Here is a 12,509-nt window from a genome sequence, read left to right as displayed (position 1 = left end):
CTTTAAGAAGCAATTACAGTTTTAGAGGTGGGAGGAAAACCCCAGAACAATATTCTGGGAGAAACCCACGGAGTCAGGTAGGGACTGAAACCCAATCCACATGTGGACCGGGCCAGGAATTGAACCCGGGACCACAGAGGTGGAAGGCGAAGAAAGAACTACCTTGCCAACCCGACTCCCCAGGAAAAGACTGCTCCTTATCAAGAAACGGAACGGTAAAGGGACAGTTTTACTTTTTCAAATCCCAAGATTTAGTTTTTGAGTTAGTGTTATCACGTTATCATCATGTGAGGGCACAGTTACCTTTGATGCTATAATTAAGTAGGCCTTTGAACCTGCCACCTTCAGCTTTACTACACTACGATCTCTATGTCTAGCGTACTCCAGAAAAAAAACGTACGGGCGATGTCTTGCCGAGCGGCATGACCAGCATTTCACCCTCAAATCACGCAACTTCCTAGCCTTTCGTCAAGGCGCGCGTGGCAAGCCGGATCACTCGCACTAGACTTGAATCATGGTTGAATCAAGTCGGACTTATGTTGCTCTACCCCAGTCAGTCATCCCTTCAGCCTGTACGCACTACAGCGAAGGTCGTCGCGCTCGGCCAGGCAGGTCGCATAAGGCGCCCTCATTTGGATAACCTTTACTGTACAACATGGTCTGAAGTCCCTCTTGTCGGATAAGCCAATTGGACTCCCATTGGTGATATGTAGTTATTCATAATTGCATATTTTATTTCATTTCATTTATTATTTCGCAGGTCAATACAATAAAATGACAAAGAGCGCCCCTGCCGGATTGCTAATAAGTTACCCTAATAACTATCTGGTAGCCCTCCAGGCACATTTACAAAGCAACAAAACAGAAAGAAAAAAGATTTAAACACACAGAGACAAACAATTATAAAATAGAGTACAGGATAATAATCAAAAACATGCACTAGACACTCTGACGAATAGGAAACAAGAAAAATTACAACATTATAAACACTCAACCCTAGAAAATAATCCAAAATCCATACAGAAACAGGACTCTCCCACACCCCCACCCAATGAGGAAATACACTATGTTAGATTTAAAATAAATAACGTAAAAGGACTAAACCAAAAAAGGGACAGATTACAAAAATAGCGATGGGATACAGACAGTATAGAAAAAAATACATATAAACATGTACAGAAAAAAATTAAAGCATTAATTAACATTAAAAGAATACAAAATTAAAACACATAGAACCCACTGTTAATAAAACAATAAAGTTCTTTACGTGTTGCGCACACCTGGCACTAATCATATGAACGACATTTCTGGCAGTGACAAGTATACTGAATTTCCACCAATCAAAATAGTCAGATTTGTAGACTTGGCAATTATGCGCACGACGTAAAAACATGTCCGGCAATGTGATTGGCTGCTACCACTTTTGGTAGATGAGCCATTAACATGATTAACTGGCTTGAGTTCGAGCGCCTTGTCTCGTATGTTCACGAACTATTCGATTTTAGTTCCTTGTTTGTCGGCCGCTCGAACGCTGGAACCATGCAACCGGTTATCGTCGGTATAGTTAATGGCAAGCAGCATGCAATTGAATATGGCGGCGTCCGTGTACGTTCTTTGAGAGTTAATGTTTAGAAAACTGGGCTGAAATCTTTTTTATTTAAAAAGAAACATTCATTTCTGACTTTATGGGAACTAATTAATAGTGATTTTTCAAAACTTCCCATTGTCTCCGGCTGGCTTTGTAAGCCATCTCGCTATTTTTTTGGCGGCTGTTCAAAAATCAAAATCCCACGACTTTTTCTGTGTGTTCCTGTTAAACCCTGACGAGGAGGTGTGTGATCCTGTTCCACTGAATAGTGTTCTTGGGCCGTGTTCCTGCTGTTCGAGCGCGAGAACAAGGAACCTGCGTCAAGAACAGTCCGCCCGAACTTAACCACTGCGTACAAACGGTTGGCAGATTCGAGCCCCATTCGCCAAGTCGGGATGTCTGAAATAAACTCATAGTATTAACTGGACACAAGAGGGCGCGAAGCAAGTAACGGCGTGCGGTCTCGAACTTCGAAGCACAAACGAAGACGTCACAGAGATCCAGTCTTGAGTCAAATCTACGCTCGTACGGTCTTGGGATTCATCCATTCCATTCCACCCATTCATTCCGCGCTAGAGCGAAATCATGTGACTGTGTTTCAGCCAACCAGTATCAAGAACCAGCAAGAGGCGTGGTGTCATTCCCAGCGGCACGCCCTGGGGCTTGATCCTCCTCCCCCAAGAGTTTTTTTGTCTGAAAAACAAAGATACACTCTAACGCCGAATGCCTGTTTACATCTCAGAAATCCCCAGATCCCTTGTTTGCGTATATACCTGCCACTTAACAGGGATTTGAGAAAGGCGATTTCTTTCGCCAGAAAATCTTTCTTATGCAACAATAAAGCAATTTTGATCGGATTAAAAGTCTCCGGTGGGGCGCTGTACTTAGAGTACGATTGCAAGCGGTCTTTCACTGAGTTGTGTGACCACCGGCTGGCACGAGTTCATTCGCAAGCCACCGTGTGAGTAAGCTTTATTTTACCAATCCCTTATGGAAATTATCTTAGTATATTGACCGATGAGTGAATTAAATTCACATTTTCTGGTTCCCTGGAGGGTGATTTATCATGAGACAGATTTAATATGTCACAGTTATAGCGGCACGACTCACTTCAACTTGAATAAACAACAGTTCTTCCGGCTTATGTTGAAAAGCAAATGGCTTTTCGTGAAAGTACATCCAGTGTATGACTTTGAAAAAAAAAATTGTCTGCAGCTTTCACAACCAGCACTTTGTGGTAAAAGGCACTTTCCTCCGAAGTATCTGCACACACTCTTGTTCCAACTCGCACAAACCACACACAACAGCAAGGCGTGGTTCCATTGAAAATGGCGTGTTTCGCTAATTCGACTCTCCCAGACGACAATTCTTCAAACTGGAATGACAGCATCTGCGTGACAAACCTGTCCGAGACGCTCGCGTCTTCTGACAGGAGTTTCGGTCGTCTGAGGTTGATCAACTTGACCTTCCAGGTGCTTGGTATCCTCGGGAACATAGGCTTCCTCGCCGTTGTTCATTGTCACAAGCCCTTGCGCAACTCTACCAACGTGTACCTTGCAAACTTGGCTGTTTCCGACATCTTAGTTCTAGTTTTTGGCATTATTGCAACAACCCTCAACAACATGTCTAATTACCGGCCGAGTGATTGGATCGCCTGCTCTTATCATCTGGCAGCAACCGTCCCGTATTACTCGAGCATGTATCTGGTGTCGCTGGTGGCGTGGGACCAGTACCTTGCGGTATGCCGACCGTTCAAGCACCGAATTGCATCCAGCCATTCGCGGAACACGAAGCTGGTTGTTGCTGCGTGGACAGTCAGCATCATGTACACTCTTCTGGCAAACATGGAGGGGATCGTGTCGGACAACGGATGCCGTATACTCCAACCACCGATGAAGCAAGTCCACTCTGCGATCAGCGTCGTTACGAGTGGTTCAAACCACGACCAGTCCCTACTTGCGCAGCATCTGGACCTGGCCAAACCCATCCCCTTCGTCGCAACTCTCCTCTTCAACGTAGTGGCGTACGTACGCATCATCCGATCCATTCGAAGATGTCTCCTTCGTCGCGCCAAGTCCAGTCGGCAGCAGGGTCCCCGATGGCTGGAGAACCTCCGGAAGTGGCGGATTCAGATCACAAGGATGCTAGTTATCAATACGGTCCTGTTCTTCGGCTGCAACCTAATGAGGATGGTGCTGTTGGTGGCTTCGTACATACAAAAAGCCCTCGGCTCTGAAAGGCTCCTTATTGAGGACGAAACGTTGTCAATTTACTCTTTCCTGTTGCTGCTCTTCAGATCAAGCATCAACCCCTTGATGTACGGCCTCACCAATGCCACGTACAGGCAGGGATTCCGCACTGTCATCCTGGCTTGTTGCTGCCGGCATCACCGGAAGCGAGCCGAAAAACCAGCAGTTTTCCATCTAAAACAAGACAACATCTGATGTAGACAATTCTGGTGACCACGGTAACGTTATCACTGGCATTTTGCAGTGGTACCCTTCAAAGGTGGTACGCACAGCTATTGCACGGAACCAATGCTCCGCGACAGCAACTCCGTACAAAACAAAAACACCATTCTTACCGCCATTCAAGGAGGCCATCAGGAGTGCCCAGTGAAATGGTATTGGATTCGTCTATTAACGGCAACGGTGCTACCTTTCGTTTCCACAGATATTATTGCACTTACTGATGTGCAGTTGGTATGGTATGGTATGGTATGGTATGGTATGGTATGGCATTGTATGGTTTCCTTTCACATTACATCACAAAATTAACAAGAATGTGTATGAAAGATAGAAGAAATGTAGGCCTACAGGGGATATAGGTATTAAGCTTGCCTAATACCTAAAACCGGGGAGTTAACGTGTACATTACGCTAGTCTGAATTATATCAAGTAAACTAAGCTAAGTTTAAATTGAACAGAAATTAGGAATAAGCGTTCATGTTTGTATAAATGTACATAATATCCAAGAATTATAAGGAAGGAAATAAACTACAAAAACTTCAGAAAGTAATAAGGAATGGAACAAATAGAGATCATGGAATTATAAGTGATAAAAAATATTTAACAATCTGTGAAATGACATGAAATCGGGTATGTAATGAGATTACAAGTATAATTTGTCTACAGTATGTACACGTTATGGTGTAATTTTGGACGTTTCCCTGATGTAAAGAGCATTGGTTTGAGATGGTTGCACAGTATAAAAGTGGTATGGTAATCAGTCATGTACATGCGTATCAGGCACTAGAACAAGTCATTTGAGAATAAACCATGCAGCGCGTTGGCCAATCACCATGCGCGAAATCTGTCGACCCTTTCCAAACGCGTATTCGGTCGACAGATTTCCCGCACTGTGATTGGCCAACGCGTTGCAAACTCTTGGAGGCGCACTCTTGTGAATCGCCCGTATTACGCACGCGCTTCATTTGGGCCTGCACCGTTGGAATATCGAACTGGCTCATTAAAACGGTCGCAGGTTCATCTGCATGTTGTTTCTCGACTAGCGAAACCGAGGTGCAGATCTGCAGATTGCGACGTGGCGCAAATAAAAAAAAAACAGGAAAGCTGATAAAGCAAAAGTTTGACACTGGTGTCTGGACGGTAAAAATGAGTTAAACTGGAAAAATTCTAACCAATGAGTGTTTTGCAACTCGCAAATAAGACCCTACTTCCCGCCTGCGTTTCCTCCAGGCTAGAAATACCAGTTTTGATAATACTTGAAAAGTTCGGTGATTTGTTGATTTCCACATGTGAGTGAAATTTTGCACGAACTTGAAGCGAACGTAGTTTTGCCCTCAAAGGAGTCGTCAGTGAATCTGATCGTGTCCTAATACAAACTTCATGCCTTTTTGCGGAGAACAGCGGGTACTTATGGACGTCATCAAGGTGTACCCTGGAGACAGGGGGAGAGCACGCCGGACAAAAACTGACCTCTGGTAATATTACCCGGAATCGGCCGATGGCTTGCTCCAATTTGCACGTGATTAGTTTACAGCTAGATTTAGGCCCTTTTCCAATATCGACTTGGATACCATCTCAGGCTTCGTTCCCAAAACCAATCCCCGATTGTGGGCCTGAAGCGTATAAATTAAATTTGATTACTGTAATTTCTGGCTCTCTTGCATCTTATTTAATGTTTCGTGACACTATTAAACTAATTACTGCACTTACAGCTTCAACGTCAGCTAGTTAAAAAACAATTGAAGCCAGAGACGGAGCCGAAGTTGAGTATTGGAAAACGGCCTTAGGCTGCATCCAAAACTGTTGTCTTGGGCTAGGTCTTCCCCCTGAACTGGAAATACGCCGAGACGCCTGCATAATAGATCTAGCCGTAGCCCTATAGAATCCCATTTCACACTGGACCTAAAGGCACCTTTCCAAGCATTGCGTATCATCCGCCAAAATCGCTCCCGGGGCGATTTTGAGGGCCGAACGGAACGCACACGTGTGTTTATGTTGATGGGGTTAATTTTGGGTCCATGAGAGTGAAACGCATGAATGCATTCGTGTACGCAAGCACCAAAAAATAAATACAAAATAAATTTTAAAAAAGTATGGAACTTTTCCAAAGGAAGTTGACTTGCAGATGCTTGATGAGGTTCATGTTGTTTGACCACGGCAGAACAGAATGATTCTTCCTATTTCCTTCATTTCGATGTTAACCCGGCCAGTCCCGTTGCAATATGCCACTCCGTTATTTAGCTTACACGTCGACGTCAAGATGTGCATGTATTGACTCTTAAATAATGTTAGCATAGGTTAATAACGACTGTTTGTGTATGGTAAACTCAACCGTTGTCAATCAACGACAACTGGCTTAGCTGATTTGCTTACAGCCTTCCTAGTCAACTAAATGGGGATTTCGACAGCGGGGGGGGGTTCGATCGATCACACGGTTCGTTCCGTAAAGTTTTGAATCTCAGTCTGATTAATTTGCCCATTTTTTTTAATTCTCCCGAAATTTCACCAAATGAACACCATGTACATCTGGCAAGTAAAAAAATAAGCAGAAGACCCAGGTTGGAAATCAGTGCTGGATTCTGGTCCTTTGCCGCAACCGAGCTAAATTTTGTGCTCTTCACTTTTGGTGTAGGCTCGCGCTATCCATTAAACATATACAGTATATGTAACACGTATTACAACCTCTTCCCGAGAGTCACCAGGCGGCGCTATTTCCGTCCGATTTTGCGCTGGTTTCTACGGGCGTGCATTTCGTGCAGTGTTACCACCGGATAAGCAGCTATGGCACAAGAGTTCCTAAGTCACCGGCTTTTAGCGCCTTTCACGAATGCGCTGAGTGAATGGACTGAAGTCGGGGGCAACTGTACAGTGTACTGAATATCCTAAAATGGCTGCGCGATCACTTCAATTTACGCTAACGTAGGTAGTTGCTGCTGAGCTGCCATGCCAGAGGTCAGCGAGTGCAACCTGAGAGGTTTTTCCCACCGTTGCAGAGGGCGCCCTCAATCACCGTTTTTGAAAGGAAACGCCGCGTCATCACCAAGAGCAAAAACCTTTCATACAGTACTTGCATATTTTTAGGATTCCAGTTGTGACCAAATCCAGTCCCTGTTCTAATTTTAGTGTGGGACGAGTGTGACCAGCTGAAATAAAGAAGCGAGCAAGGACACTCCCCGATTTGGACAGGATATACACGTATATTTATTCACGTGACCTCGATGTCCAATCATTTCACAAATGTATTTATATAATACCTGCACACGCCTATTTTGTGCATTTAATTTATTTGTACATAAAATTAACCCCAAATCCTGTAATTTCAATACATTTTTTGGACAAATGGGATCTGTAATCCGTACAAGAATGTGGATTAACGGGAATGACCTCACAGTGGTCATTTTTATTTTAAATATGGTTTGTGTTGTGTAAAACATTTAAAGTGCATGCACTTCGCAAATGACTGAAAAAGGGATGCACCAACAGTGTGGAGAATGAAAAAATTACAAATTCTGTTGTTCTATAAGTAAACATTTCCAATTTTCCATTCATTTTTGGGGTGCAAACTCAATAAAATGTTGGAACTTTAAAGACTGACCATTAACAACGTAACTACGGTTATGAACATCCTCGACTTTGGAATACAGCAGGGTTGTCACTGATCTCGTGTGTCTGTATTTACATCCGCCCATTTAGGGGCTGCTTATTCTCTTGCTTGTTGGAATATAATATTCCCAAAGACAATACACCTAGGGACATCTATCTGTGGAAAATGAGATGTTTCCGACAAACACCCGTCGACTACAATTTTGAAAAAGACGTGAAATTTAACAAAGAAAGGGCGATAATTATATCGACCCCCAAAATGTTACGATGTAGGAACTCAGCAACCTCCATAACTTAATGCATAACCAATGTTAAGGTCCGACCAGCATCTATCCACACAACCCCCCACAAAATCTGCCTTTCTTTTATGCTCCAAAAAAAACCCACCAAACTACAATTTGTACAATTGTTCACCGAAGTTTAAAAAGATGAACCTGTAAAATGTTAGTTTTCTTCCTCGATCTTAGGAGCAAGGTAGAAACGGAGGTAGCCATGCTGTGCAATTGGGTACTCGACAACTGCAGAGGAAAAAAAAAACCAAAACAAATTAAGGATTAACGGTTAGTTTGCACCTAGACTCCAAAGACAGAACATAATAGGAGAGTACAGTTTACACTAGATTGACAGAGCTCCATTGTGTTACACGCTAATAACAGATAAAATGGAACGTCGCTCGGATGTTCAACTTTTCTGGCTTTGAGAAATTTCAGAGATTTCGTGCCAAAACGGGAACACTGCGCTAAAATGGAACACGTCCGACTACGGATCCTTCCCTGTGTTGCAGAGATACGAGACAGTTTATGAAAGTTCCCAGGGAAGAAAAACAAGAAACACAGCACCCCCTCTTGATATAAGGTGCTTACCAATTGGCGTGTCTTGCGTGAGAGACAGGCTGACTGTGTCGGAGAGGGATGTGGCCTTGGTGAACGCGCACAGGAACTTCAGGGCAAAGCTCTGGGTAACAGCCTCATTCAGCTCAACAGATACCTGGCAGAAGGCATCAAATTCCACCCTTTTAAAACATTCCTCTTACAACAATGCATTGCTACAGGTGAGCAGTGATGGCTCCAACTACTTCAAAAATTTGCGACTGGATCTCACAAAATGAGTCTTGTGGCCTTTTCACAAGTATGTTTTAGTTCACATTATAAGGAGCTGTCCGAGCTCTGTTCTGATGTATCACTCATTGCATCAGCCTGGTGAAAATGGACATCATGTGGGTAAAGAATGCCGAGATTTCCTATTGACGCACAGTTATTACAAAATGCCATGTGTAGCTCTGCCGACTTATGGCTTACTTTGTCAGGTTGGGCTATATCAATTCTAACCTGGTCTTCCTCTTTGTCGACTGTCGTGTTCTGCTTGAGTTTGATGGCTCCTGACCCTTGCTCGCCAGCCACTTTGAAGTCTACGCCTTCCTTATGGCAGTCCACGGTGACCGAGTCGCCCAGCTGGCTCAGGTTGCTGCAGATCCTCTGGAATTCGTGCGACGGCATTTTGACGACACAGCTGTACTCTGTGTCCTGACAAGAACAAAGAAAACCCAAATGAGTGAAATTGACGTTTCCAAATAACACGAGATGCTACTTGATGGGATAAATACTCAAGGTTTGAAAAACATGTGGTGTTTTACTACATTGTGATAAACAGCTAAGCAACCTCTTTAATGGAAAATATTTTTGGTGTTTAAAATCTCACTGACTGCATGCACAATTACCTACTCTGCTAATTATGACATAATGAACAGTTTTGTGCACATTCAAATGAAAATCGGTCATGCATACTCTGCAATCAAACCAATGATCTCTGCATCCAATCCATTTACTATCTTAAGATTGAGTCACCAAACACTCACTGGTATTCCAAGAAGCTCGGAGTCAATCTCCATCAGCTTGATGTCGTATTTCGAAACTCTCTCGCCGTTCTTCGAGTCGAAGATGAAGGTTAAGATGTTGGGCTCGTCTTCTGCCCTCAACGTGATGACATCATCATTGCCTGCACATTTCAGAATTTTTGACATCCTGCAAAACAAAGATGCTTTATATGAGCATGAGACTTTTCAGTTACTTTGCGCTAATCCGAATTCCCTCAGATCAGTGAAGTTCCACTGCGTGTTTCAGAGGATTCTGTACGATGAGACAGTTCGGTATTTCAAACCAAAAAAGCAAGGCCATTCAACAAAGCACAATCGTCAGTCAGCATATGACTGCACTGACAGAACTGGCCTCACACAAGCATCCTGCTGTTCCTGAATGCCCTCAGACGCACTTCATTTTGGGCATTTCACTACTGAACTGGCTCATTCGTTATCTGAGCCAATGAGAACCTAGTCACTACTCGCACCTTATCTGACATCCCTTCAAAGTGTGAGTAAAATGTGATACTGGTTTCCTTCAATAAGGGTTGTGTTGATTTTTGGAATGGTCATAACTCTGACTTGGCAACTTAATGTCAGGTGCCACTGTTAAATGGTTTCGATCGAGTACTCACAGTACGAGGTTCACACCCAGTGTGATGTTTCTGTCGCATCTGTAATCCTCAAAACCTTCCTCGTCACTTCGGAGTTTCAGGTAGCACAAGGCAACGTGACTTGAGTCCATGTCTTGCAACGTGATTCCTGCACGTGAGCCAGAACAGGCCAGTCATAACCAGGTTAATTGAGTGGCTCAAACTGACAATTCAAAGAACTTAATTTGGTCATGCCAAGTAAGTACTGTCAAATTACAACATCTTGACAATGGCCAATCACAATTGCCTATTTACATGACTCCATAAACAGACCCAACTGGACAGACGAGCATCTGGGAAGTTATGTATCTGGCCAACACACTTCTTTAAGGGTTACGTCAAATGTTTTAAACATGATCAAAACTCCTTTTTCCTCAATTTCCTTTCTTTTCTACAAGATAACTGGACTCGTCCAATACACATGCATGATCAGTCAATTTGCAAGCAACTGATTTCCTATGATTTGTTGATAATTCAACCATCAGCCAATTGCCCCGTTTTTTTTCCCCAAAGTTCCAGTTGCCAATTACCTAGAAAAAGGACATGAAGGAAGTTGGAGATTTGCCATGGTACTGTACAGGATCAACTTTTCGCACAGCGTGATCGGGCAATTGTACAGATTAGCAGATCAAGCAAAACAAAATTAGACGGCCGGGACTAGGTGGACATTACTGGCAGAAATGCAAGTCACAAATTTTCATTCGTTTGAAATGCTATGGGATTCTGAATGTGCTAGCTTATTTCACACCCATGCCCATTTGTACGCCGACCAACTCATACCAAGCCAACTCGTACGCCGTGTAGTTGCAAGCGTTGTTGAGTTAATACACTCGCGTTCAAACTAGGAATACGTTTTGCTTTCTGTTCTGAGACTGAAAGTCTTTTTCATGCGAAAGATTTTTGACACAAGAGCTTCAGGTAGCTTTTCTTCCCAAGTGACCCAGACTGCCAAATAAAAAAAAAAAACGGAACTGGGATTTTGAAGAATGTTTTATGTACCGAGGCAAATCGCTACATTACTAGTACACATTTGCATGTGTATTTGCGTCTCGTACACATGATGTATGAGTTGGTCAGTGTACGAGTTGGTTGGCATACTAGTTGACCAATCTGTGTACGAGTTTGTCAGTGTAGGGCCTACGAGTTGGCCCGTTCCCCCTCAATCCCATGGGTACGATCTTGCTGCACCATGTTGGTTCCCAGTGAAGGGATGTGCATGCGCACAGCCCACACAGTCAAGGTTGCCGATGATGCAATGCAAAATTGTAGGCCTAGGCCAAGGTATGTCATTTCTCATCGGACTGGTTGTGTGCATCAGCATGCATAATGAAATACATAGGCCTAGGCCAATGTGTGGATGGCTTTTGGCATGTTTGGGGGAAGATTTGATTGACAAAAAGCAGTTTACGCGAAATAAGTCGACATAAAATCCCACAGAAATTCACACAAATGAAAATTCAGTGATTCATTCATGTTTCAATAAACTAAGTCCCCTAATCATGTAATGCACTCAGGTTTCCCTTGACTTTCCCCATGCACTCTTGCTAACCTGTTTGCGTACAAACTTTAATCTCTATGCGCCAAGTTAAAAATAAAATGGTTAAGTGCCGTGCCATGACGGCCATGCCTTGCCCCGCCAGGCATTTATGGCAATTGGCATTGCTGGGTAGGCCTACATCACGGTTTCCTATTGTGACTGTGAAGGGACCTTCAAATTCAAAGAAGTGATGTTTGCCTAATATCAATAATTGAGGCATGCCTTATTTAAGTACGATAAACTAGAATGTTAGTGTTACCTGACGATGAGCAGTCGAAGTTGGCATCTGAGAACAAATCTTTCAGTGATTCGATGATCTTTTTGAGCACGGAGCTCTGTAGCATTTTTGCCTCAAACATGTTGAAAAATTTGGTACTTTCGAACAAACAAGAACACTGAAACGACTGAGACCTCACAGCCAAAATGTGACCTTTCTGTAAAACAAATCGGATATTTACGAAAAACCTTTGATGCGACAGAGATGAGGAAGAGAAGGTACGACGTAGGTCCTCTCCGATGGCTGGCTACAATGACGACTGAGCAATTGCGCGAAATTTTTCGCGCGAGGAAATGTCAAACCGCGGGAAGAAAGCTGATTGGTCAGTGCTCGCGGGGTATCGTATTAGACTTGCAAATAAGTAGGCATGTCGTAACCCGCTTTCGATCCCTGGCCGACAAAGTGTCAAGCATTTAGTCAGCAACGTGGCAGGACCTTACATGTCCAGACTCTGAGAGAAAGGTTCGCGACCACCACTGTCTTTGTGTGTTGCGGTGGTTACGGTGATGGGAGAGGGAGGGACGTTTG

The 12,509-nt window shown here is 43.5% G+C and overlaps 2 protein-coding genes across 2 annotated transcripts; one reads left to right on the top strand and one right to left on the bottom strand.

Moving 5' to 3' along the window:
- The first annotated feature begins 2,916 nt into the window (after positions 1 to 2,916).
- LOC110974021 (allatostatin-A receptor-like) lies at positions 2,917 to 4,032 on the top strand. Its single transcript, XM_022225318.2, has one exon. The coding sequence runs from the start codon at positions 2,917 to 2,919 to the stop codon at positions 4,030 to 4,032; it is 1,116 nt and encodes a 371-aa protein (XP_022081010.2).
- A 3,201-nt stretch (positions 4,033 to 7,233) lies between these two features.
- Positions 7,234 to 12,258, bottom strand: LOC110991095 (DNA sliding clamp PCNA-like). The gene is made up of 6 exons (XM_022256265.2): positions 11,964 to 12,258; positions 10,150 to 10,276; positions 9,515 to 9,680; positions 8,988 to 9,182; positions 8,523 to 8,646; positions 7,234 to 8,177 (listed from the first exon to the last, which is right to left on the bottom strand). Exons 1-6 carry the CDS (start codon positions 12,061 to 12,063, stop codon positions 8,104 to 8,106), a joined length of 786 nt encoding a protein of 261 aa, XP_022111957.1. The 5' UTR covers positions 12,064 to 12,258; the 3' UTR covers positions 7,234 to 8,103.
- Positions 12,259 to 12,509: the final 251 nt, after the last annotated feature.

Source organism: Acanthaster planci, linkage group LG19 (genome assembly GCF_054643075.1).
Source record: "Acanthaster planci isolate LZ-2023a linkage group LG19, COTS_SCS, whole genome shotgun sequence".
NCBI lineage: Eukaryota > Metazoa > Echinodermata > Asteroidea > Valvatida > Acanthasteridae > Acanthaster > Acanthaster planci.
This window is presented reverse-complemented; position numbering and strand designations above follow the sequence as displayed.